This window comes from Brachionichthys hirsutus, chromosome 9, assembly GCF_040956055.1.
Source record: "Brachionichthys hirsutus isolate HB-005 chromosome 9, CSIRO-AGI_Bhir_v1, whole genome shotgun sequence".
In the NCBI taxonomy this organism is placed as follows: Eukaryota; Metazoa; Chordata; class Actinopteri; order Lophiiformes; family Brachionichthyidae; genus Brachionichthys; species Brachionichthys hirsutus.
The window spans coordinates 13,490,583-13,518,545 of NC_090905.1; the positions used below are offsets into that span (position 1 = coordinate 13,490,583).

The 27,963-nt window shown below is 48.4% G+C and overlaps 1 protein-coding gene across 1 annotated transcript; it reads right to left on the reverse strand.

The window, feature by feature from the left end:
• Positions 1 to 3,319: 3,319 nt before the first annotated feature.
• Positions 3,320 to 27,917, reverse strand: evi5b (ecotropic viral integration site 5b). Its single transcript, XM_068743956.1, has 20 exons — positions 27,903 to 27,917; positions 21,279 to 21,517; positions 17,502 to 17,691; positions 16,038 to 16,262; positions 15,883 to 15,957; positions 15,681 to 15,806; positions 15,441 to 15,584; positions 14,556 to 14,645; positions 14,269 to 14,366; positions 13,657 to 13,717; positions 13,513 to 13,566; positions 12,570 to 12,602; positions 12,073 to 12,219; positions 11,361 to 11,492; positions 11,137 to 11,277; positions 10,900 to 11,058; positions 9,287 to 9,433; positions 8,906 to 9,001; positions 5,877 to 5,972; positions 3,320 to 3,981 (listed from the first exon to the last, which is right to left on the reverse strand). The coding sequence occupies exons 2-20, from the start codon at positions 21,434 to 21,436 to the stop codon at positions 3,727 to 3,729; spliced, it is 2,427 nt and encodes an 808-aa protein (XP_068600057.1). The 5' UTR covers positions 21,437 to 21,517; positions 27,903 to 27,917; the 3' UTR covers positions 3,320 to 3,726.
• Positions 27,918 to 27,963: the final 46 nt, after the last annotated feature.

Here is a 27,963-nt window from a genome sequence, read left to right on the forward strand (position 1 = left end):
TGGAGGACTTCTGGACTCCTGGAGGACTCCTGCTGAGGACGCCGACGCTCCCTCCCAAACAGCGGAGGAGTCGAGGCTGCGGCTGTTTTAACAGAACGCAACCTGACGATGGAGCATGCGCACACCGTCCCGCCCGTCTGCCAGGTGTTGCGGACAGGTGTCACTGCATCCGCTCTCTCCACTGCAAAAAATATCCACCTGTGAGGTATTAAACAGCAGGTGTGTGTGTGTGTGTGTGGGGGGGGGGGGGGGGGTAGTAATATCTCCACACTTCTCATGATATTTAATTCTGCCTTTTATACTTTACATTTTTTACATCGGGCTGCAAGTTTGAATCCCTTTTTAATCCTGACTCCTTTTCCAGTGTGTGTCCTCCCGGTCTGTCTCCAGATGAGCCGGTGGCGATCAGCAGCAGTGATACGGGCCTTATCGGCGCCCTGCCGCGGGGAGGGGACGCAGAGGAGCCCCCCCGGGTGTCCGTTGGAGCGAGCCTGCATTTAGCGCGCAGAGGTACGTTGTTCTGTCAAGGCGGGTAAATAGTTGGATGAAGTCCTTTATTTCAAGGCGCGTTTGGGGGGGTTGTCCCGGTCTGGTGGTCGGTCCGGCTCCAGACTGTTATTACGCGGTGACAGTTTCACATTACCGTCAGAGAAAGAAGGCCAGAACAGAGCGCGCTTCTTCTCCGCTGGCCCGGGACGCGGATTGGAGCGCCCGCGCAGCGTCATTACGCACGGAACAATAGGACGGAGTCGTGCGTCCGGCTGTCCTTTATCTGCTGTGGGTACATCAAATAAATGGTGTAAAGCTGAGACAGGGATGGACAAAGCCAGCTTTGATTATCACGTGAGAATACCCGTCAAAAAGACCAAAGCAAGTCACAGACGATTGGATTCATGCGTCGCTGAGCTGCGCGTAAAGGATTTGACCGTTTGGGTATAAAAGACGACAATAAATCAGCCCACTTTTAAATGTATTCCAGCCCTTCAGCCTATCAGAGCTCTGGCCCAGAACCAGCATATCAGTGCAAGGACAGGAAATCAAAGCGCCACGACGGCCGCGGCATCCGGGCACCGTGCTGCTGCAGATATGAAGCCAGAAACGATAAAAAGCTAAAAGGCTCGGCCCTGCTGGAGGGAGAGAGCCGATAGGCCAGAGAGGGGGGCGGGACACCCGCTGCGACATCCTGTCAGCGGGCTCGGAGTTAGATGCACCAGGCCGAACCCTCCTCCAACAATAATCATCATCATCATTATGAATACCATGTTATAATATATTAGTATACTAATAATAACACTATGTATTAAGGGGACGACGTCTCTTCTGCAGAGGTCAGAGCTGACTAAATTATTTATTGGGGAACATTTAACCAAACATAATTTATTCTCTAGAGAAATTGTACCTTAGCTCCTTACGCATGAAAACAATTATTAATTCATCCCACAGATTCTGGACGCGTTTTATCAAGACAATGTATTTAAAAAATAAATAATCTAATAATAATTAGAAACGATAATGACGTAAACAGAAAGTTGCATCCCCCTCGGGTAACGTTTAAATTATATCCAACGTTTCCAGCATGAATCAAACCTAACCCGTTTTCATCTGCAGGTTTCACTTATGTCCAGTTTTTGCACTAAATTGGTATTTTTTTTAAAAAGCGCATAAACTGCGCTCCACTTGGCCATGAATCAATGCCGCCCTAAAAAGGAGACTCACACAAACCGTCTCCGAAGTCGAGGCGCAGATCTGAGGGGGGGGGCTGCAGAGACGTCTCAGTCAGAGGAGGCACACGGGAGCGTTACAAACGTTTTTATTGTGAACTCATCACACACACACACACACACACACACACACACACACACACACACACACAGTCATCTCATCATAGTGTCGCCATGTTTCCTCTCTGCACTGCAGATTCAGAAAGTGCCTCAAGGTGTTCCGTCCACCATCTAACGACGCATCTGGTTCTTCATCATCATCATCATCATCATCACCAGAACCGATGCTGCGTTCACTTAGAGTTAGTGTCGGTCGCCGTCCGACCCGTCCCGGTAGCTGCGTGTGAAACGGAGTGGAATCGGCCTGTGGATGAGCGCCACACAGAACGCATAGTGCTTGCTTTGGAAACCCCCCCCCCCCCCCCAGGTTGTTTAGAGTTTTCCCCGAGGACAGACTCAGACTCCACAAGGAGTCGGGGCGCCATTAAAGAACAGTCGTTAGAAATCAGCGTCTCCCTCGTCTCCCAGCGTCCAGAGTCTCGTCCGTGGGCGCGGTCGACTAACACGTCCCTTCTGTCTCCCCCCGATTGTACAAAACTCTGAATGTGGAATACGCAACCGCATATTTCCAAGCTGGAAAGGAGTTGGGAGGAAATCGACACATTTACATTTCTGCACGAACGCGAACGGCGTTGACCTTGTGGTTCGCCGGTGAAAAGGCACGAGGCGTGCTAAAGGCTTGAAGCGGCTCAACACAATACAGGTATATATATATATGTATATATGTACACACACAGTACACAATCCTGTCTCTGCTGCATGAAGGGCACAGTCGTAACGGCATTGATACAATTTCTGATGTTCATTTATAAAATGTTTAAAAATATAAAAGCACATTTGATGAAGTGACGCAGCGTCGAAGCTCTTATTGCACAGTCTCTGTGTTGTACCTGCAGGAGGGGGGGGGGGGGGTCGGGCCAGGGGTGCCCCCCGTTCTTTAACGCGCTGCTTCGCCCGCTGGCGCTCACAGACTGATGTTTGTTTTTGTTTCCTCCTTGGGGGGGGGGGGGGGCAAACTAAATCCATGTGATTCTAATGACATAAAATGATGAAGCATTTCCTTTCTGCCATTTAGAATCCAGACGGCTCCTCTTCCTCGCTGGGCGCCGACGGCCTCCGTGACGGCGGCCGATGAAGCAGCTCCTCTTCCTCGCTGGGCGCCGGCAGCCTCCGTGACGGCGGCCGATGAAGCAGCTCCTCTTCCTCGCTGGGCGCCGACGGCCTCCGTGACGGCGGCTGATGAAGCTGCTCCTCTTCCTCGCTGGGCGCCGACGGCCTCCGTGACGGCGGCTGATGAAGCTGCTCCTCTTCCTCGCTGGGCGCCGACAGCCTCCGTGACGGCGGCTGATGAAGCTGCTCCTCTTCCTCGCTGGGCGCCGACGGCCTCCGTGACGGCGGCTGATGAAGCTGCTCCTCTTCCTCGCTGGGCGCCGACGGCCTCCGTGACGGCGGCCGATGAAGCAGCTCCTCTTCCTCGCTGGGCGCCGGCAGCCTCCGTGACGGCGGCCGATGAAGCAGCTCCTCTTCCTCGCTGGGCGCCGACGGCCTCCGTGACGGCGGCTGATGAAGCTGCTCCTCTTCCTCGCTGGGCGCCGACGGCCTCCGTGACGGCGGCTGATGAAGCTGCTCCTCTTCCTCGCTGGGCGCCGACGGCCTCCGTGACGGCGGCTGATGAAGCTGCTCCTCTTCCTCGCTGGGCGCCGACGGCCTCCGTGACGGCGGCTGATGAAGCTGCTCCTCTTCCTCGCTGGGCGCCGGCAGCCTCCGTGACGGCGGCTGATGAAACTGCTCCTCTTCCTCGCTGGGCGCCGACGGCCTCCGTGACGGCGGCTGATGAAGCTGCTCTTCTTCCTCGCTGGGCGCCGGCAGCCTCCGTGACGGTGGCCGATGAAGCAGCTCCTCTTCCTCGCTGGGCGCCGGCGGCCTCCGTGACGGCGGCTGATGGTCACACCGTGGTCGGAGGTACAGAGAGTCGCAGGGCGTCCTCGTCATCGTCCTCTTCCTCCTCGTCTTCGCTCTCGGTATCCCCAAGGATAGGGTGCAGTCTGAGACGGCCCCCGGCCCTCTGCTGGCTGTCCTTGACGCCGTCTTCATCTGAGGACTGATAGGACACGTCGTCCCCCACGTAGTGGCTGATGATGTGGATCCCATCAAAGCTGGGCGGACCGACCAACGGCCGCCGTCCTTTCAAGCAGCAAAGCTGTGAGCGGGAATAAGAAGAGCGTTAGCGCCGGGCTAAAGACCGGCTAAAGACCAGCCTGCATGCAGAGGGGATCCAAACATACACATGGAGGGGGGGGGGGGGGGGGGATACACTAACTGTTTAAGCACAGCGTTGTATATTTAAATAGCATCAAAAAATGGCAACATGCGGGTGAAAATGGACAAAGCTAATGCTTCAGGGCTTCATGGGAGCAGAGCCGCTCCGTTTGGGACGGCATGACATTCCCGAATGCTTTGCAGAGATGGGCTGGAGGCCACATCGCCCCCCTAGCTAAACCCAAAAGGAGGAGGAGGAGGAAATAGGCCATCCGTCCCTACTCACCCGTCAGCCTGCCACAGGAGCCGCACGCAGGTGACACTATAGCGCAGTAAACACAATCACAATCAGCCCTGCCTGAGCTGGGCCTTCCTGCTGCTGCCTTGCACAAAGGAAACGGTGACGTGATCGGCATCAGACTGGCAGCAGTCGACATTTCCCGCAACACGATGCAGGCTTTTAGCGTAGGGGGCGGAGCTGTTGTTGGACAGACACTGCCACTCGCAGCAGGACCCCCAGCCCCCGCCAGCCTAACCCAGGTGAGAGGAAACGACGTCGATAAGCTAACAGGCTCCGGTGGAACCGCAGCCCATCTCCTCTGAGCGTTCTGCTTTTGATTTTCTGAAGTTCTTCCTGTTGATATCTGATTTGAAGGAAGTCTATCAGCAAAGAGAAGCTGCTCGGCCAGTCAGGGTTAGGGGACGGGAGTTTAATTTGTTGATTTCCTCGAGTACTGCACTTTCACTCGAGGAGTACTTTTTACTCTTTGACTCCACTCCATCTGAGACCCAAGTATTCTTCTGCCGACATTCCTGTGAGGATTCCTGCTGCTTTTTCCTTTGTAGAACCCCAAATAAAGACGATGCATATCGCCACGGACCGTTCACCACAAATCAATTCAATGAAATCCTGACTGGAGACTTTTATCGGTGAATAAAGGTTCGTGCCTTTTTAAGTTGGAGTGGAGACGAAGGAACTTTGCCAGTACAGTAGTCCCTCATTTTCCGCGGGGGTTACGTTCTAAAAATAACCCGCAGGAAAGAGCCGCTTGGAGTGCAAAAGAACAAATATTCTACTCGTGCTCTCTTTAGCCTCTCGTGGGCTGCTTTATTGGATAGCTTAGCACAGCAGCGCGGCTACATGTATCAACAGGAAGAAACGAAACCCAAAATACAAAATAAAAGCCTCTTTTTACACAGAGAACAAGAGCGCTATAAAACAAACGCTTAACAAATAAACATGATAGCTTTTAGAGATAACGAATTTAATTTTAATGATCAACCTACGAGGTTGAACACATGAGAAATGATTAATAGCGACTCACAGTTCCTCCGACCGCGCCTCTTCGTCCGTGCGCCGCTTCAATGCGCGTTCAAGTACAAAAAAGAAAATCTGAAAAATTGCATTAAAAAACTCCGCGAAGCAGCGAAGTCGCGGAAGATGAACCGCATTATATCGAGGGACGACTGTATTCCCATCATCGTGGGGATCCACACAAAATGGCAGCATTTTCTCTTACTGAGAGAAGGACACTCAAATACTTCAAATAATTCTCCTCTTCTGGCAGTAATCACATTCAGCTGTTGGATCTTTATAAAACCTTATAGGCTAAGGTGCGAGCTCTAAGTATAGACCCAGCTTTGTTGTATACCTCGGCTCTGCGCAGGGCTCTGCAGGAGGTGTGCAAAGTCAGCCCCTCACAGGAAGTGCCTGGGTGTAGTTAACACTTATAATAATCAGTTAGCTTCAAAGTGAAACCATATCTGAGGCAATGCTGTGAAATCAAAGAAACAGCAACTAAATCTGAATCTCTACAGGGAGATTCAGAGCCTCACCTCGTGCTTCAGCTCTGCGATCTGGCTTTTGAGGTCACGGATGTTCTGACTGGAGTCTGTGTGGTTCAGCTGGCCTTGGACCTTTCCTTCTTCTTTCTGGCGAGAGAGAAGACGAGAGAGAACGAAATCAAACTTTGCTGAATACTGAGGAAGGAGAATAACTGCCGAGACAAGACCCGAATCTACAGGCGTCAGGCCGTCACACAGTCATTTGTTCTCGTCTTCCTCTCCGGGCCCTTGGGGTGAGCTCGTTTTAACAGTCAAGCAGCCCAGGTGATGTTTACCTTCCCCGCTCAAGACATCTGCCCTGGAGCTCCCCCTTTGTGCAGGGAGCAGCCAAACAGAGGAGCTGAAACCACAGACTGCTCACAGGAACACCCAGACAGAAAAAGGAAGTCGTGGCTGAGCTGCCGAGAGGAGAGAGCGGGTCTGACCAACACCCCAAAATACAGATAGCGCTTCTAATTCCTGTGGTGAGGCGGGGCTGAATGCGACGGGTCCCAGGAGGCCCGTCTCGCTCGCAGAACAGAGACATTATTCCAGGAATCTGCTGTTTTTGTCCGTGTAAAACAACGAGGCAGTTAATGAGACGTCCTCGTGTTCAGCTGCGTGAAGCGACAGCTGTCAGGGCTAGTTGGGAACGTCAAACGTCGCGCTCCTAGTGTACGATGCTAGCTGCTGGGCTCATAACGTGAGATTAATGATCCAACCATTTGATCATTCATCGGAATGGAGAGCCTGAATCATGTCTTGTAAATATTTGAGCATGTCCTAAAAATCTAAAAAGAAACCTTGCGTGTCACCTTTGGTAAAGTTTCTGCTTCCTTTCAGCAGTTTAGCCCTACATGTCATTATACTTGTTATAACTCATTTATAACTGTTCATTCATTCTGACTGGTATTACAGGGTGTTAAAAGCACACCTTCATGTGGAATGAAGAGGCTGCTCTGGCCGACTGCGCCGCGTTTCACACTGAGACAACCCGGATGCGGATCAAACCCTGGTCGTAAAGAAAGCTAAAAGCCGTCGGCACCAACATGCGCCGCGGAATCGTTCAGGATTTCTAATAATTAAAGCAGTTTCTGCTCACAACTTCAATCACAAGTACGGTAACCAAACCACAAACCAACAAACCAAGAATGGCAGAGGAAGGCCAGCTTAGACGCTCGGAAGTAAAGCCCTGCTCCTGGACTCCAGCCAATCAGAACATTTCCTAGCAGACCATCAGGGGATAGAAGAAAACGTGACGCTTCTGCAGGTTATTGACAAATAACACTTCATAGCACAGAATGTGAAAGGCATGAGGCGGTAGTGATAAAAATGGTGCTGCATGCATTTGCACTATCACACAATAACCTCAGACCACAACGTGTGATCTTGTTTGCCTGTGAAGGGGAGGCGGTGTTTTTCTTCTCTTTTTTCTTCTTCTGAGGTTTCATACTCAGAAATAGTAAAGGTCTGTAGTTATGACTATCTGAACCACCTTACATTTACAGCAGCATGTTCTCATCTCAGTGAAAGGTCAGGCGTGCAGCAACATCAGCAGGTCACTCTGCGTGTTAATATACAATTCTTTTTTTAATAGTACGTCTGTTAGGGAGATATTTCTCCGGTGTTGTTTTGTCTGTCAGTCTGCACGCAGGACGACACAAAAACTACAGATCTTCATGGAACTAGGGGAGGTGGATGATCACCAAAAGGTTCCAGATTGTTCTTGGTGTCTTTATACACCAACCATGAAAATCTGTTTTTTTCAGATTTTTTAATCGGTATATGGGGTTTTCAATGTGAAAATGTAAATCAAGATTCTTCTGTAACCTTTTGAGTTATCTTGCTAACGGACCGACGGACAAACAAAAGTCGGCGATTACATAACCTCCGTCTCGGAGTAAACAAGGTAAACAATGACAAATATTTTTTTCCTCTTCTTTTTGGGCACTGAGCTTTGTCTGGATTGGTAAACAGAACTTCATGAATCGTGGAGCGCGAGTGAAGAATGTACCGAAACAGAACAACTGAATTTAGGAGCAGATCCGCATCAAGATCTACGGTTTAATTTTAATTATTTTTTTTGTCCATTATATCAGCATGAGATTTACCACCAATCAATAAATATAAAAGAAATATTGATGAACATAATGAATCTTCTAAAGTTAATGAGATCAATCATCACTAAATCCCAGCGACGAGGATGGTTCTATAACCCAACGACCCAAGCGACTTCCAAGTACCTCTGTGATGCCCCCCCCCAGGCTAAAGGGTGGCTCGTATTTATCCCACCAACATGAAAGGCATGGTGTTGATTCCACAAACAAGCCTTTAAACATGAATGGTTTCTTTTAGCTGGTTTCATGTGTAACCCACGCGAGGACAGGTCCGTATTTAGTTTGTTCTGTCGGAGTTCCTTTATTCACGACAGATTTTGGTTCTGAATGAACTGAAAAACATTTTTTTTTAAACTTAATTAGTTTTTCTATAACTAGCCTCAGACAATCTTTCTTTATGACATATCGTATTCTTTGTCAAAGAGATCTCGGGTCTGAAATGTGGGTTAAATGCAGCAATTCTAATCCGGATTCTATTTGGCCTGGCCTTTATAGATCTTCTCTTCTGGACTCTCTACAATCAGTCTAAAGGAATTCTCTACATAGTCAGTCAAACTAAAAGATAAATAAATCTGTGTCATCAGGACTTTGTGGGTGATTTAATCAGATTTTAGTGACACGGGTGTTTGCTTCAGGTTTTAATATTGTGAAATTGCGAGTGGTGGACGGAAACGTCTGACATCAAAAGCCTCTTTCGAAACCACCAGATCACAAATGGGTCACGTGAAATGATCTTGACGATTGAAAGCTAGCGTCTGTGCGGCTAAAAGCACGATCTGATCTACCGGAACTTCCTGCGGCCACCAGGAACACAACCCCTAAGAGTTTCACTGGTGGTTACATTTGGTTTGGGAAGGAGACTTTAAAGTCTGATGCAGATGTGGGAGTGTGATGTTTTAGACAAAGAGTGCATCAGGACTTTACCTGGATTTCAAGCTCTGAGATTTGCTGCTGGAGTTCAGCCATAGCGGCGATGTTGTCAGCTTCCCGTAGCCTCACTGCCATCACCTCTTCCTTACTCTGGAGGAAAACCAAACACGCCAGCTGTTTCAAAAATACCCCTGCCAAAGCCCCAGGGAGGCTTGCGCTCAAGGGCCAGTCTAAAAACATGAAATGTGTCATATTTGTACACGTTCTATTCATGTGTGAAATCCTGAGAGATTGGGAATGCCACTCCTCTTTAGAAAGACGTTTAACAGATATCTGGCAGCATCTGCAGATCCGTCAGAATGGATACAGCCGCCGTCAACACCTTTAGATTTAGCCACAACAGAGGTGCAGCGCTGCAGAGCAGGAGAGTTGCACCTTGCATTCAATCTCAGCTCGTCTCCTCTTGATCTCTTGCAGCTGCACATGTAGGTCTTTATTTTGCACCGTCAGAGTTTGGACGCGGTCCTGGAGGGAGCGACTGTCATGCTCGGCACGTCGCAACTGGCTGCAGTGAATTTGATTCTGTGAGAGTAAAGCAGATATAGAAATAAAAATGTATAACATTATTACTTTGATAAATAATCAAGCTGATCAAAAGTGGATTTCAGAACTGCCTGGGCAGCTTCAAATGTTAAGACAGTAAGAAGAACAGATGAATGCTGCCCTCTAAAGGACAGCGTGTGACAATGCAGCTCAAAGATCTCATTCTACAGAGTCCATCCGTTAGAACAAATGTGTCAAAGTCAAGGCCCGGGGGCCAAATGTGGCCCTCCAAGTCATCTTTGTGGCCTGCGAGAGCTGTGTGCAGACATTTGTTTTTGTAAAATGCTGCATCTCACACATGTTCTTAACAGCCCACATTTGTTGGTTTTACTGCAGTTCTGCTCCTCTCAACTGCGACAAAAGAGTTTTGAACAAAGTTAATGCCATAACTTGTATTGGATGATATTTTTCTTTCTTTATTATTTAATATTATGTACTTGAATGAGTTTTATTATTGATCGATGGAGTAGTGTGGTTTTCTTAACCTGATCAATTGAAATGATTTATGTTATAATAACAGCAATAATCTATCCATATATTTGTACAACTATACAATTGAGTATGCAATGTTTGTAACTTAAGTAGTGAACTGATCAAACGGAAAAATTCAGCAACATGACAACAACAATAGCAACACGCTGCAGTCAGGAAATCAATAATCTGCTGGAGGTGACTATTGAAAGTTATTTAAACTTTTTTGTTTTTTCCAGCATGTGCTGAAATGTTGACCGGCTACATATGGATCAGGATCAGCACTGGACAGCTCCATAGGTAGTCGGCTATATATGGAGCTGTCCAGTGCTGATCCTGAAAGTGACGTCTTTTCCGCGGCATTGACTCGGGGAATGTTCTTTATCTTGCCCACTTCGGTTGTTTTTTTTGGTTTGCTCATGTCCATGACAAGACAAGGTGGTGGCTTTCTGGTTTTGCTTTGATTTTGTATCGATTATCTTTGTTCCTGCGTGATGACTGGATTTGAATGGAACTTTTCTACATTATTAGATGTGTTAATTAATTCCCATCACAAACTTTGGTTCATACTTATGATTTTTCTCATTTACAGTCTGGCTTTATGTCTAACATTTTTTAAGTTACAACCTTTTCAAAAAGTGATATCAAAACTGAATATTTTGTTGTAATTACTGTGGCGGCTAAAGAGTTAAATAAAAAATAAAAAATAATTTAACAGCATGTTAAGGAGTAGTTGCATTTATTTTACATTAAATGACATTACATTTAGTTAAATGTTACGGTTTACATTTGGCCTTTGGAGGGGAAACATAATGCTAATAGAAAATGAGTTTGAGACCCCTGCCTTAGAACAACTTTAATTTCCTGCAGTTAACAGCATGATAAAAATGGAAAACCCCAAACACTGCAGCATAAAAAGGTGAGTTTAAATGAGGGGATGGGCTTGAACATGTTAATGTGGTCAGCGGTCTGACCTGGGTCTCCAACTCCAGCATCCTCTGCCTCGTCTCTCGCAGCTCCGCCTGAGCCTCAGCCTCACGCAGCCTCACGCTCATCAGCTCGTCCTGCAGCTCGCTCACCGTGTTCTTTCTGGGGCTGTCCTTCCAGCGACCTGTCGTGCGTGCCAAGTGTCGCTGGGGACAGCAACGCCAGTCAGCTGCTGTTCCATCACGCCACATGAGAGAAGGACGGCGACTGTTCCGTGGGCTGACCTGCCAGTGGTCTTCCAGATCTCTGACTTGCTGCCTCAACTCCTTCAGGCCAGTCAGAGCCTCCACCTCTCTCAGCTTCACCCCGATCAGCTCGTCTTGAAGACGCGCCACATTGGTGTCATCTGGTAGAGAGGAGTTCCTCTGAGGACGATGCATAAGAATTATATGGTTAAACACTGTAAAAAAAAACATAGCACAGCGACACAGCATGATGGAAACCCCACCTTCTCCATATCCAGGACCTTGTCTTGCATCTCCTTGAGGGCACAGTGGGACTCTGCCTCCTTCAGCCTGGCCTGCACCAGCTCCCTCTCCAGCTGCAGAACGGACTCCTCCGAGTACCGAGGGACTCCCTTCTGAAACAGGACAGCAGGATGTGTGTGAGCGATGCAGCAGAGCATTGATCCTCTTTAATCTGCCGACAGAACGTACGTCTCAATGCCTCGTCACGCCCGGCCACAGAACATCCAACTCTCATTTCAGCTGCCGTCAAACATTATGCCTCTCGCTTACGCATAAATCATTTACGCCTCCTCATTGTGAAGCAAGTCGGCAAATTATGTAGAACTCGGTGATGTGTGCACATTATCATCCAGCCATGAATAATTAACGGTGGTCGTCTGAAGATATGCGAGGGGCTTCCGTGAACAGGCTGCGGTGTGTGAAACCTACACGCCTGAGGGCGCCGAAACAAAAGGCATTTGAACCGTGTCGTGCTCCATGTCCCAATTTGAATTCATGCATGCCAAAACAAATGCTCATCAGGCGTGCGTGAAGCTCTATATGAGCTAACTGGGCAGGAGGGGGGGGCTAGCGGCGAGGCGTCAGTGTTCCTGAAACCGCCAGCGGGAGGCGCCGGCGTCAGTGTTAAGGGGTCTGTCCTGCAGGACCTGAGCTGGTGCGACCATCAGCTGGGGGCCCCGGGGCCCTCCTTACCGGGTGTGGCTGCTGCTGGAGCCGCCTGATGGTTCCCTTGGCCTGCTCCAGCTGCGCGCCGGACTCCTCGCTCTGCTGTTTGACTGTGGCCAGCTCCCGCTTGACCAGGTAGTTCTCCTCCGCCTCCTGAGCGCGGGTCACTTGTCCCTTGGGACATACCCAACCGAGCAGTGGTGCAGGTGAGCACGAGAACAAGTGAAGCGAGAGGACGAAATGGATGGTTCTAACGACATGCGCCGTTTGGCTGCAGCACTGTGTGATCTGTATTTTAATTAGCTTGTCATTCTTCATTGATTTGTGATTCTCACTCTGTGGCGTTTCATGCACTTCTTTAACACTGTGATCATCTGGATTATTTATCAGTTCACAGAACTGTTAAGAGATTGTCTGATTCTGCATTAGCCTTCACTGTGCTAATTATAAGCATGCAATGCTACCCAGACAGAAAGGAGGAGGAAGGTGCAACGCAATAAAGAGAGAGAAAATAAGGAATATACCTGGATCAATCTATCTGCCAAGGAAGCACTTTCCTACAAAACAGAGATATGAACGAGAGACAGCAGAGAGAGACAATCCAGAGGACAGTTTAAAGCACACGAGAACAATCAATTGATTTAATAAGAAAATCCAATGTTCATTTCCCCACCAGAACTACTCGCTCACAGACTTTAGAAGGATCTTGCAATCCAGGGGTAGAAAAGGAACATTGCATGCAGGTGTGGTGAAAAAGTGAAAAATGAGGTGCTGCCAGTAACAACAGAGACAGGTTTTAGAGAGGAAGGAGCAAAGGACAGCTCCATTAGCAGCAGGAAGGCGAGCTAGGTGCAGCAGCAGCACAGAGGCGATGTCAGAGCGGTTTTATGTAGCGCTTGTCTGAACAGGAACTCTTTGCGTTGGTTAGTAAGGAGTTAAAGGGTCCCGCGTCAGAGAACAGTTTCAGGCTGGATGAAATAATGGACTCCATTCGAGCACAGCCCCTCCCTGCAGGCAGACGCGGTGGAGCCCTGTTCTATGCGCGGCAGGCCTCATGCAGCGGCGGCGCAGGAGGATTCAAACGATGCAACTCGGCATGCAGGGCGTCGCATCATCTCGAACAGAGTCGAGGAGCCTCTTTCACATTCCAAACAGGCCTGTTTTTTTTTTACCGTCTTTGCTTCAGTCTGTCTGGTGAAACTACAGGACGTCATTTAAGCCACCCACACAGTCACCATGACAACCTGAAGTCCAAGCCTGGCTCCCGTTTCTGAACATTATCTCCGGTCAGATAATTCCATGTATCGTAGACGTGAACCATCAAGTTTCAGCTAACAGAGCCCAGTTAGTGAAAGACTCCATCGCTAGGAGGCGCAGCACGACGTAGGCGCATTCACAGCCGGGTGGGGTTAATGTAATGTTGACGGGCGGGGAGCAGCGTCTAACGACAAACGCCGCTGCACTCACTTTCTCTAGTGTGTCTATCCTCTGCTTCAGGAGCCGGTTCTCTGTCCGCAACCTCTGCAGAGCGTCAAAGCACAGCATCACATGACAAACAGTCGTAGAGGAGCCTTCAACACATGTAATCACGCACCCCCAGGCTCCGCCCACCTTTATCTCCACCTGCTCCTCCATCTCTTTTGTCTTGATCGTAGTATATTCTTTCTCTAATCTGAAACAAAGGAAGAATGTCACTGTCACTACAAGAGAGATGTAAGGAAACCTTTTTAGCTCGGGCGCTAAAAGAAAAGCTAATATCGTGGAGATTCTGCAAGAAAACGTTTCAATTTTCTCAGACAATATTTTAGAGAATATTTTTTTAAATACTCAATCATGCAAACATTAGGTCCTGCTTTAATTTACAGGGCTAATCAATATTCAATCAACTTTAAAAGAATTGAAATAGCAAGCTGGCATAATGACAATAAAGAATCTTGAATGTACGTAATTTAAAAACCTGACAAATATATGAGATGTTCTAAACACTAAACACAAAAATAATAAAACTGAAAACTGAAATCAAATTCTAAATCTGTGATTCACTTCACCAAAATCATGGCTGTGATGTCATAGTAACAGAGGAGCTGAACTGGAACATCAAAAAAGAAGGGGAAAATGCTAAATTCGGGCGTTGCAGTGAGACGGATCCACTAGAATGAGCAAATATAAAGGCGTGAGCAGAAATATAGGGCGGCGCCGCTGGCTGGCGAGACTTGAGCTTACTTTTTCATCTTCTTGGCGTTGTATTTGACTTGATAAGCAGTCTGGATGACCTTATCCGGGCCGCTGTCGAGCTGGTGTGGGATGACCTTCTGAAAGTGCTGCAGTCAAGTAAGGAAAAGGAAGAGCAACCCAATCCAGCAACTTTCAAATAAGTGTGTACCATGAAGTCACGGCCGAGCGATTCCCTGACTTCAACCAGCCACAGCCAACGTCAGAGACGCCGCCATCACCTGCGCATCACAGCGCATGCACGTCTGTAATTTAACGTAGCGGTTGCGGCAACATACCTGTAACATTCCCTCCATGTCGAGCTGGACGAGTTCCGTCTGATTCATCTGAAGGATGGCCAATCCAACACGGAAAACGATCTCCAGCCCCTGCAGGAAGAGATCGCCAGTAATCTGCGGGGTTGCCTCGTGAGCGATGGTCAGATAACAGCAGGGCTCCGTAGAGAGACGGCGCGACTCATGACACTACTACGGGACTGTAGTGTCTGTGAACCGCCGGCAGGTGGCGCTAAAGCACGACCGTTTTCCAGGTGATCGACGCTTCAGGTGTCCTCATTCTGAACCCTCACCGGCACGAATCCAGCTAGCTTACACGCCACGTTAAACAATGTTTAACATGCCGTCGTTTGGTCTCATTTATTCATCACATCCCCTCTTTGACCTGGCAATGACCTTAAATCATGTCAGCGTGACCATAAGCCTCAGAGAAATGCTTCGTTTGATCTTTGTGAAAGAAAATATGAAGGGTTTCTTAAACGTCTGCGTCTCTGGTGCAATTCACCAGCGATCACGAACGTGCTGCGTCAATCGAAGAAAACATTTACTGCCAACTAAAAACGATGGTTTTGCTGAATAGCTGTTGCAGCTAAGTCCAGCGAAGCTAAGTAAGAAGTCCGACCTCTTACGTGTGAGCATCACGAGTATTTGGGCTTTAACAGCTGGTTAGACAGAGGCAGGGATCTTTAGAAGCAACTTTGAGCTCTGAAGGTTACAACAACACTTTCTTGATGGATTGTGAAAGTAATGGCGAGTTGCAGCCGTACTCCAGATAGTCCAGAAACATTAGAAATGTAAAAGTACGAGAGTCAAAGACTAAAAAAAGCCCTGAAAGTATTATAAAAAAGAAAATATAAAGTAATTAAATCCACGGTTCATTAAACTGACCTCACACATAAAGATGTCAAAGATCCTCGTGGCGACAGGCAGAGGGAAGGAGGTGAGGAAGATGGTGAGAAACCAGGAGGAGGCATACATGGAGGTGTGAAAGCTTTGGGCCTGGAAGTGCATGTAGAGCTCAGGAAGTTGCTCCTGCAGGGTGAGAAGCGCAGATTCACACTATTACAGCTGCACACGAGCACATTCTGAGAGCATGGCAGGCCTGCTACCGAGCATGAGGCGTCCCACCTGGATCATGTACTCAAACTGGTACATGCAAAGGCCCAGCTCTGCCATGCTGGGCTTGAAGAGCTCTCGCAGTCTGTAGTCTTGCATCAACTTCACAAACACACAGAAGGCCTCCTCTTCTGGCATCTAGAAAAAACGACAGGACGAAACCAGTAGACGCATCAAACCGTCTGCGTCAGCGCGGTGAAGACGAGGCCATTACCTGCATGAGCAGAAGCCCGACGATGAAGGCGCTCCCCTGACAGTAACCCACCTCGCGGTCGACCAGAGAATATGCCTGAGGTGGCCGGGATCAGACAGTTTACACGTTTGACAGATTGGGACAGACCATCTCCCCCCAAGCCACCGCAGACTGACCTTCATGACGTTGAAGAGCACTTCTTGGCCGAGACTGTCTTTCTCCTTGAAGAATTCGTGCTCGGGGTAAGTGCGGGCGATGTCTCTGCGGATCAGCTTCTCGCACGGCGATGTCATCTTCAAGAGTTCGGAGTACTGGTCCTTGATGGGCATGTTCTGGGCGTTGCACAGCAACTGCCACACTATTGCCCGGAAGTGGTGAGGGACCCCCTTTCTGACAAGGTCCTGTGAATGGAGAGGAGAAGGGGGCCCTTTGTGAAACTGATGTCGTTGGACTTTAAACGGCTAACGGGAAAACACTTCCTGTGGATAGAAAGAGGACACACCAGCATCGCTCACAGCGGGGGTGCAGCCGCAGACATACTTTGTGCCCTGGTGTTTGTTCCTATTTGAACCTCATCATCATCATCATCATCATCATCATCACAACATTTCAGATTAGCAGTGAGGCCATTTTCAATGTTTCCACTTAGTGCTGATACGATTTGATGAAGCAATTTCCTGTGCTGGCAGAGAACACTGGTCTTTCCTGCGGTGATGGGAGCGCGTGTGTGTGTGTGTGTGTGTGTGTGTGTGCGTGTGTGCGCGTGTGTGCGTGGCTCAGAGGTCCACCTACACAGAGCCTCTCTGGTAACAGATGGATCTTTGTGCTGGAACATTGTTCCGACTCCCGTCTGAGGCTCATCGTTGCTTCACGAGTTGTTTCGATGCTGAAGTTTCCTTCCTTGGAGCCGCAGAACGCGTTTCAATGCGAGCCAAGAGGAAGAAAACAGCAGATTTGTGGAGGCCTCAGCAGTTCTGATTAATACCCAGGCTGAGCAACAACCATCTGGGCTTTACAACTTCTGTTAAATGCCTCTGGCGCTCACGTGGTCAGAGACCCTGCAGCACTTCCCCATTTGCTCACAAAGTGGTAAGAAAAACAGAAACCCGAGCCCTGCAGAAGACGTGCTGCTCCAGCGGCAGCTTAATGCAACAACAACTCTTCCAGAACTCACTCCCGAACGTGAAAACGTTGCAGGAGATCGGGAGGAGGGGCAACGGATGAAGTCTCATCAGTTTTTAAGGCCTGAGCGACCGTCACCGCTCCATCTGTGCTCGTCTGAGAACCATCTGGAAATGGTGCGAGGCGTTCAGGTGACCTCCACAGGACAAACCTCTGCCGCCACACCAGAGGAAGCTAAAAGCTACCTGCTGAACCACGACCCTGCCCCGAGTCCGTTATCACAAGATTACCCAGTGAAGCACTCCACAGGTTTCCATAGTTACGCCAGTCTCCACTGCACACAGTGCTGCTCAAGGAACCACTGAGCTCCGGGTTATCGCAAGACCTCAGCGAGTACCTGAACAGCAAGCAGCCGAAACACAACCCGACGAGGTCACCCGGGACGGAAACCACTCTGAAGTCACGGCTGCCGTCATCTTCATCAGATTGTTCCCGTCTGCTTTCACCAGACCCCTCACCTTAAGCTGCGTCTCCTTCTTCTTGCGCACCTCCTCCCACTCGTTGACGATCCGTCCCCACAGGATCCAGGAGTCCTCCTCCAAGTGGGAGAGGTTGGAGGAGGCGGAGGAGCTGGACACCAGGGAGGAGCCGCTGTTTCTCCTGGAGCCGTTCATGGAGCGCAGCAACTTGCTGTCCGTCTCCAGCAGCCTGCAGTGAAGGCAAGGAAGGGGGGGGGGGGGGCAGGGGGGGCACACAGACAGGTCTGAACTCGACGGTCCATCAGGGAGACGCGTTGGAATATTTGAATCCTTAAATTATGAGGTGAAGTTGGTGCAAACGCCTCGTTCACACACCGGATGAAAACACATATCCCAAACTGTCCCGGGATCAGTTTGGGTAGGGACCTGCAAGTCATGTGTCCTGCCCGTCTCTACTGATAACTGTCCAACAGAGACACGTGATAATTCAAGTCTTCAGTCCAGCTGCTGAAAACAAACCAAGGAGTCTCCTGGAGAGCAGCAGAGCTAATCGCACGTGGATTTAAATCGATCGGTTTCAAATTGCATTGCTGAAATAGTCTAAGCCGTTTCATTTTCATGAGGCTAACCTCCAGCGTGTTCACGCAAACTAGTTTATCACTGGCGTTAATGACAAAGTGACCTGATCAAGGATCAGCAAGCGGAGACAAGAAGCTGCCCCCCCCCAGTAACTCACAACAGACACACAAAGGCTCAGACACCTGAGCTCGGAAAAACGCCCGAGGCCTGTGACTGAGGGAGCTCCTAGAAAGGTTAGGGTTACACACAAATGTGGGGCGAGGAGGAGGGTTACACACAAATGTGGGGCGAGGAGGAGGGTTACACACAAATGTGGGGCGAGGAGGAGGGTGACACACAGATGTGGGGCGAGGAGGAGGGTTACACACAAATGTGGGGCGAGGAGGAGGGTGACACACAAATGTGGGGCGAGGAGGAGGGTGACACACAAATGTGGGGCGAGGAGGAGGGTTACACACAAATGTGGGGCGAGGAGGAGGGTTACACACAAATGTGGGGCGAGGAGGAGGGTTACACACAAATGTGGGGCGAGGAGGAGGGTTACACACAAATGTGGGGCGAGGAGGACGCCGTGAAATGGACCATCAGCAAGATCTTCAAGTTTCAGCTCGTAGGTGAATAAAAGAAAGATGAGAATCGACAGGAAGTAGCAGTTATTTATGAACGCCAGCAACAAACTCGCTGCGCTACACACGAACCTGAGCATGCTAACACGTCTGCTAATAATTCACCAGTAGCCAAACACAAGTCTGACCCCCCCCCCCCCCCCCCAAAAAAAAGCTACAGAACAGAGAATTAGCTGTAAAGGAGCGATACTTCCACAGATAATAATCTGAATCTAATCAGAACCTTCAGGAAGAATTAAAAACCATTAAAGGCATATTTCCCTTTTTGATGCGCCGCCGATTTCAACTTTGAGACTTCAGTTTGCAATTCAAGAGCAAAGCCACCGAAGGCCTTACCGAGACGCACTCATGATGCTCTCCTCACGCCTGCTGAGGAAATCTGGAGGCGGAATGTCTGATCTAGGAGCCGGCAGCACGAAACCTCCTGGTCCGAGCGACGCGCCTTTATCTGCTGTGGAGGGTTCAAAGGCCTCGGCAGACACGCACGCGCTTAGCGAGCCAGCGGGACTCACGCACACACAAATACCAATGTCACCTGTGGGGGGGGGGGGGCATCCCAACAAGTGTCCCCTGGCACTCTGGAGCAGCAGCCATTGTGGGCGGAGCAACGAGTCACTGACCTCTACGCCGTTGCACAGCCCCAAATACTGAAATGCGTTTCCATGCCGACGCAGACTGCGTGAGCCACGGGTGAGAGTAACAACAAAGGAAGAACTCAGCGAGTTGGTAACCGCGGCGACGATAAGTCACCCTCCAACAGCGCTTCAGCACGATGAGAACAACGATGAGAACAACGAGTCTGTCGGGACGGCACACACAACACATCTCAGTGCTACACAGGACCAGTACTCAGCTGTAGTACTGTAGTACACACAGCCAAGACTACTCAGCTGTAGTGCTGTAGTACACACAGCCAAGACTACTCAGCTGTAGTACTGTAGTACACACAGTCAAGACTACTCAGCTGTAGTGCTGTAGTACACACAGCCAAGACTACTGATTTGTTATTATCTGTTAAAGCACTTTGGGAATTTTATTTCTAAAAAAGTGCTATATAAATAAAGCTTATTATTATTATTATTATTACTCAGCTATAGTACTGTAGTACACACAGCCAAGACTACTCAGCTGTAGTACTGTAGTACACACAGCCAAGACTCCTCAGCTGTAGTACTGTAGTACACACAGTCAAGACTACTCATCTGTAGTGCTGTAGTACACAGCCAAGACTCCTCAGCTGCAGTGCTGTAGTACACACAGCCAATACTACTCAGCTGTAGTACTGTAGTGCACACAGTCAAGACTACTCATCTGTAGTACTGTAGTACACACAGCCAAGACTACTCAGCTGTAGTACTGTAGTACACACAGTCAAGACTACTCAGCTGTAGTACTGTAGTACACACAGTCAAGACTACTCAGCTGTAGTACTGTAGTACACACAGCCAAGACTACTCAGCTGTAGTACTGTAGTACACACAGTCAAAACTACTCAGCTGTAGTACTGTAGTACACACAGTCAAGACTACTCATCTGTAGTACTGTAGTACACACAGTCAAGACTACTCAGCTATAGTGCTGTAGTACACACAGTCAAGACTACTCAGCTATAGTACTGTAGTACACACAGTCAAGACTACTCAGCTATAGTACTGTAGTACACACAGCCAAGACTACTCAGCTATAGTACTGTAGTGCACACAGTCAAGACTACTCATCTGTAGTACTGTAGTACACACAGTCAAGACTACTCAGCTGTAGTGCTGTAGTACACACAGTCAAGACTACTCAGCTATAGTACTGTAGTACACACAGTCAAGACTACTCAGCTATAGTACTGTAGTACACACAGCCAAGACTACTCAGCTATAGTACTGTAGTGCACACAGTCAAGACTACTCATCTGTAGTACTGTAGTACACACAGTCAAGACTACTCAGCTGTAGTGCTGTAGTACACACAGTCAAGACTACTCAGCTATAGTACTGTAGTACACACAGTCAAGACTACTCAGCTATAGTACTGTAGTACACACAGCCAAGACTACTCAGCTATAGTACTGTAGTACACAGTCAAGACTACTCAGCTGTAGTGCTGTAGTACACACAGTCAAGACTACTCAGCTATAGTACTGTAGTACACACAGTCAAGACTACTCAGCTATAGTACTGTAGTGCACACAGTCAAGACTACTCAGCTGTAGTGCTGTAGTACACACAGTCAAGACTACTCAGCTATAGTACTGTAGTACACACAGTCAAGACTACTCAGCTATAGTACTGTAGTACACACAGTCAAGACTACTCAGCTATAGTGCTGTAGTGCACACAGTCAAGACTACTCCCCCCCCCCCTCTCTGTAAGATCCTGTGGGCCCAGTCTCCCCCACGCCAAAGCCTCTGCGTACCCCAATAAACCAGCAGACTTTCTCAAATGAGGCAACAGCCTGGTGACCCAACAAACTGGACACTCCCATCAGTGCTCTGTGTTCCCACGGTAACATGCTGGATGCCACGCTACTCGATAAACAGTCAGTCAGACCGCCGCCCCCGTCACCGTGTAACTACGTCATAAGCAGAATCGGGTCAGAGGCTCGGAACCAGACAGCGGACCTGTTCTGCTCCTCCAGCTTGGCCAGCAGCTCCACGTCATCCGGGCTGAGCTGCGCCGGCGAGGACGGCGAGGACAGAGACGTGGACGTGGACGTGGACGAGGACGAGGAGGTGGGAGTGGTCTGCAGGGATGTGGGCGTGGCCACCTGACTCGCCATCTGACTGACCGTGTGGGACACCGAGTTCTTCACCCATGAGAGAGTAGAACTCAGCTTACCAGCAACCTTGTCTGTCGCCACCTGCAGAGGACGGAGAACAATCTCAATTCAATGACGACATCTCGGCGCTCAAAGGCGTTTACGTTCGCGAACGCTTCAAAGCGCTTTTCCTTTCAGCCTCTCCACGGGACATTCAGCTTCCCGGCTTAAAGAATCAAATATCGTTCTCAGCATCGAAATTCAAACTCAAGTTTGAAAACGAAGTTCCGTCTTTCTTAGATCTCAGCGACCGAACAACGGCGTCTCCGTTTCGTTGGATTGTTCGACTTGTAAGAGCTGCTCTGCTCCCACAGAGCCGAGAGTCAGACTCGGCATCGACCAATCGTTTTCTGTATTTCTGAATGTGTTGATGATGAATTCATGGCTGATGTCTGAAATGGGTCTAGAGCAGGACTATTCTGAATTATCTCTTGTATCGTGTGCAGAAGGAAGGAAACATGCAAGCAGGAGGCTTGCTAGCTAAGGTGAGGCCGGACAAATGCCTCTAGTCCAACTTCCCTCTGAGCCCAAACGCATCAGAATAAGAACCTTTTGCTGCTTAATACAAGAGGACAGCTTTAAATCTTGAAGTCTGACATTTTAACCTTGTTAGAAGTGCCAGATTACTTGTTTTTTAACTCCGTCACACAAGTTAATTTAAAAAAAGGGCCGTTATTTCCGAACTACCTCCCCATCGGTTCTGTCCCAGGCAGTCCATGCCAGGACAGCAGTAGATGGACGGAGGACAGACAACTGAACATCGGGGTAGAAGTCTTTTGGTGCAATGGCACCAAGACCTTTGCCGTGTTTTATTTCCCCAATATCATTCTGTCCTGTTCTGTGTGGCGACAGAGGAGAGGAAATAGTTCCTGCATGAACCGGCTCGCAGAGAAGGAAGACACCTCTGCAGGCTCACGCCACAAGCAGCGAGGAATAAGAGCGCGCACACACACATTACAGTCCGGTCTCTCCTCCGAGGCCGCATGACGGTGCCGTTTACCTCCTTAAAGACGAGTCAACGCAACCTAAACGGAGGAAATCCAAAGATTCCTACCTGCCACTTCAAAAGGAACAGATAAATCGTTCTCAGCCGCTCACACACTCCTCAGACAGCCCAGCCAGCGTTCAGTGATTGAGAGAGGATGAACAAATCTGCTGAAGCGTGAAGTCAGCAGCTTGATCCAGCGGCGAATCCGGTCTCCTGAACCTTCGACCGGGACGGTGACACGGCGCTCGCTAGTCATATGCTGATCACACTGTCAGGAAGGGTCAAAGTGCTCCAGACTTCCTCAAGTCTCTCTCGCTCTCACACACACACCAGCACACCTGGGCACTGTCATCAGACACACACACACACACACACACAACTGGACAGGAGTCCAGTCCCTTCATAAGTCTCACAGAAATGATGCCTCTTCTCTTTTATACCGAAGGCAGAAGGAGGTGGAGGCTGTGGTGAAAACAAATAAATAGCAGTGGAACAGTTGAGTTTTTGAATCCTCCTGTAGACGGAGAGAAACGCTACAGAGTCCAGCGGCTCCGCGAGATCACTCTGAAATTAACGAATAATAACAACAGGCTCAAATCCAAATAGGCATCGCAGGGATCCACGACGGGGGGGGGGGGGGGGCTTAAGAGTTCATCCTTCCGTCCATCTTCTTGTAGACCAGCAGGGAAAGAGAACCTGCCTGGAAAACAATTATAATGTGAAGCTTCATGGAAACTGCTGAAGTCACTGCAGCAGGAAAACCCTCTGGGTGGGATTGCTTTCCAGAGAGGTTAGATTTTATTCGGAGTGATCCTACGGACGGCCGTCACAGATGAATGAACACAAACTCGACTAACAGCACAGGTGTGATCCCGTCTGGGGACCGCCGTATGCTGGAATAAATCCAAGAATTATTTATAGAACAAATAATTTCATTTTTAATCCAAGTAGTGGATTAAGCCGATCCCACGTTCACCATCAAAGCTCATGTACGTCACATTTCAGTCTGCCTCAGGGGTCGATGCCCCGTCCGTTCTGCGCAGACAGAAACAGGAAGCTGTGTTTAGCTTTAGAATCAACTCGGTGCCATGCCTGGGGAAAGGCTGATCCAGGTGGCCTCAGGACATTCCTGTTAGCAAGCTCAGCAAACGGAGGCAAGGCCTCCCTATAAATCCTGGCGACAGAGATTGTTTCTGCTTTTGTTTGCCAAAGATCTCAAAAGGGGCTCCGAGATGCAGGGAGCATAGCTAACGAAACCCACAGCCAGGCGAAGAAGAAAAAAAGCCTCGACAAACAAGTTCCGGATGATTAGGGAACTGAGAAAAAGTCAAGGCAGGCGAGAGAGAAGCTTTTCTCTTCTTGGAATCCAAAATGCACAGCAGCACACAGAAAGCCAGGACAAATGTAAAGCTGGAGGGTTTTTAGCGTGGAATATAAATAAAATGTCTCTGCCAGTCGGCTTTCATCATGCCATTTCTAAGCAGTGAGTAAGAACAAAACCGTCTGAGCCAGCAGGACTGTCTTCATGGGGGGGGGGGGGCTTCCGTGTGCTCTGTGAGGGTATTAAATCCCAGACCTGACTCACCATGACACGCCAGCACTGAGGTAGAAAGGGCTTTCACTTCAAGTTCAGATTTTCTCAGTGTGAAACGCCGCACTGGTCGTGCTGAAGGAGATTTTCTGGATGAGAGCTACAACCACCAGCGAGTATTTTATACTCTTTGCCCACCGAGAGATAGTAGATTAAAACAAGACCAGCACAAAAGCCTCTGCCCGTGAGAGCGTGAGAGCGTGAGCAATCTCTATTGTGTAGAGGGCATGTTTCTGTTCCCTTCTTAACGTCGCATAACTCAGCATCTAATGGACGGGGCTCACACTAGAGCCCGAAGCGTTCTCTAGTAAATGCAACAGGTACAGACAAGTGTCCTCTGACAATACCACACCTGGTCTTACAGGCGCATGAAAAAGGTTAGTCCAGAGAACTCGGGCTACAAACACAGGACACTTATTTCAGATTTTCCATTCCATAGACTGGAGGCGTGTTTCAGCCATTATCCTGATGAAAAACCAACCGGACGCCTTCAATTGTGAATAAATCACCAAAATGTGTGATTAGCAAAGCACCACTAAACCATCACATCTCGTCCAACATGCTTCGCGGTGGGAAATACGCACGCAGACGGCATCCTTCACCCTTACTGCATCTCACAAAGACAGGGTGCTGGAGTCACTCAGACCCGTCAAACCAAAGTACATTTTTCTGCTCGTCTCCCGTCCATTCCTTGTGTTTCTTGGCCCAACATTTCTCTTCGTGTCCAAGATAAACTGTGGTGAATCTAATATCTGAGACACATGGCGTGTTTTTGGCACTGTACGCCTACTATATGAACCCACATAGGTCCAGTGTACTCAGCATCGGTGTTCGTCTTTGGAGTGGGGCTACTTCACTGACGTGTTTCCATTTCGCCTGTGATTTATTGTTCTGCTTCTTCTTAGTTATGATCCCATTTAAAGGGCAGTGCCCAGCAGTGGTTGCACTATTAATAGCTTTAGAGGTGTACTAGATCAACATGCTGAGGTTCAGAATAAAGTCATGGCCACTGGAGCTTCCACAGCAGCCTTAAGTGTGCCTCTCCTCTCCATGATCCTCACAAATCCTAGTTGTACCAACGCCGAGTACCGGTAAATAGTACTTTAAGGTGGGGTCTGCTGGTGCTCCTTGTCTACTACTATCTCTCTGGTTACTGTACAGTTATTGTTGTTACTATTAAAGATGAACTCACGCAAACATTTGGTCTCCAGGCCGTTTCTTCCACTGAGGAAGGATGCAGGACACACAGAAGTATCTGTTCCTTTTATGGCTCGCTGGTGCTGCGAGCTGAAATGGACATCTAGCAGCAGATGCAGCACTATGCTAACGGCGACCTAGCTCGACGACGCCATCTTCCACGGTGCTGTGAAATCAAGTTCATTGTGCACGACCAACCCACAAAGGTTCAACCCATCATTAACTTAGAACTTGTTTTTAGCTGCTAGCAAGAACTCTTGGCTAGTCAGCACTTTAGTTCATGCGAGGCACCGACATGCTAACGTGGCATCTGACTGAATGCTAAAGTTAAATCTGGCCACTGTGATGGACTTTAGAGGAACGTGATACGTCACACTTGGACGGGTACTGTCTAGCAGTCTTTTTGGGGTTCATGTTTATTCCAGTAATTAGACAGAGCCCTAAAAACAAAACAAAAAGAACAGCCTTTACCTTGAAGTCTTTTTGACCAGCCGCAGCAAACGCTGTCTCCTTCCCATGCGAGAAAGTATCGTCCCACGACAAAAAGGCAACGTCTTGCCTTCGCGCACTTTGCCTAAATACATCAGTTATTTCCCCAAAGTCTCGGCTCGGTTCTCCACTCGAGCTAACCGGTTCCCAGCGACTCCCCGGTCCAGCCCATACAGACCGGTGTAATACGTGTACACATTTGCCCGCAGAGCTCAGAGCGGAGGAGGCCTACCAAATGTTTACATCGCACAGCGCATGCGCACTCAGCTCAAAACAGATGCAACAGTGCCACCAAATGGTAGGATGAAGAACTGCGCGTAAAGGAACACCCTTCAACGTCGTGCCCCCCGAAACAATCCAGAGGTACTTTCTCAGAGAGACGGATGGCAGAAGAGGAAGGAAACAATTATCTGATTAAAGTTTGATCTGAAATTATCCTTACTTGTTTATATTATCTGTTTGTTTGTTTATTTTCGATCAGACTTCATAATGCATCCAAGAAGCATAAGATCTATGAGCATAAGCTCGAACGAAAATAAAAGGTTCAGGCTGAAGCTAAACTAAAGTCTTAGGGCTCTGTCTAAACTTATAGATTTCTAACCCTTACTTATTGTCAGATTTCCGCAACAAACAAACAATATATAACATATCAAACGAACGAAAAACAACAACAACAACACCCAATCGCTGAATCTCGCATTCTAAGAGTCAGTTTCTACATAACCATTAATCGATTCATCAAACAATATATAATTGCCCCTGAAGTCATATCCTCCTTCTCTATCCCTGAACATGTTTTGTATATTGCCAGGAAGTAAATTGTTTCTTGCTTTATACATTATTTGTATGGTTTTAAATTTTACGATTGCATCGTCCTCCCCAACACCAGCCACTCTCATGTCCTCCCTCACTACGTCCATGTCTCTTCTCCTGGGTCGTCCTCTAGCCCTGTCCTTTGCATCGCCCTCTCCAGCACCAGCCACTCTCATGTCCTCCCTCACTACGTCCATGTCTCTTCTCCTGGGTCGTCCTCTAGCCCTGTCCTTTGCATCGCCCTCTCCAGCACCAGCCACTCTCATGTCCTCCCTCACTACGTCCATGTCTCTTCTCCTGGGTCATCCTCTAGCCCTGTCCTTTGTATCGTCCTCCCCAACACCAGCCACTCTCATGTCCTCCCTCACTACGTCCATGTATCTTCTCCTGGGTCGTCCTCTAGTCCTGTCCTTTGCATCGTCCTCCCCAACACCAGCCACTCTCATGTCCTCCCTCACTACGTCCATGTCTCTTCTCCTGGGTCGTCCTCTAGTCCTGTCCTTTGCATCGTCCTCCCCAACACCAGCCACTCTCATGTCCTCCCTCACTACGTCCATGTATCTTCTCCTGGGTCGTCCTCTAGTCCTGTTCCCTGGTAGTTCCATCCTCAGCATCCTTCTACTGATATAGTCCCTGTCTCTCCTCTGGACACTTTACACCACCCGTTCCAGCCCGCCTGCACATGATTCTTCACTTCTTGTCCTGGTAGATAGCTTCTATCTCTGAACTCTAGGAGGTGCTATAGAGCAACTCTGTTGAATAAAATCGTATTCTAGAAAACCTTCATCTTAAGTATCATCGCTACTCTCCACTGTTTAATTTACTGCATACGTGGGGTGGCCAAGCAGATGTATTCATCTCTATTTTATGTTTCATGAGCTGAAGATAAATGTCCACACTGATGGACATATAATTGTCCACTGATGGACAAAAATCTCTTATATTCTATTTTATTTTATTTTATTTTATTTTATTTTATTTTATTTTATTTTATTTTATTTTTATTTTATTTTATTTTACGTTATTTTATTCTATTCTATTCTATTCTATTAGTAATGTAGAACGTTGATGTACGAACTGAGTTTGCCACAGTATCACAGTATCCTACGCTGTAGTATGTGCTAACTGGTACTCACTGAGAAGCACACAGCATCAGAAATCCAACATTTTAATTTTTATGAAAATAAAAACAGAACGTCTTACCTCAGACACAATGAATGTAACGTTATTACTCCGAGGCTGCATCCAACATTAACAGGTCATTCACTTCACGTTGTGTAAGAGGTCACTACACAAGCAACCTTTATGTATCTATACATCTAATCAGCACCTGGTTGCCAGCAGCTTACCTTTGGTTCATCGCTGAGAGTAAAAACACTTCAGTTTAACAACACTGTCTCTGTTGTCTCT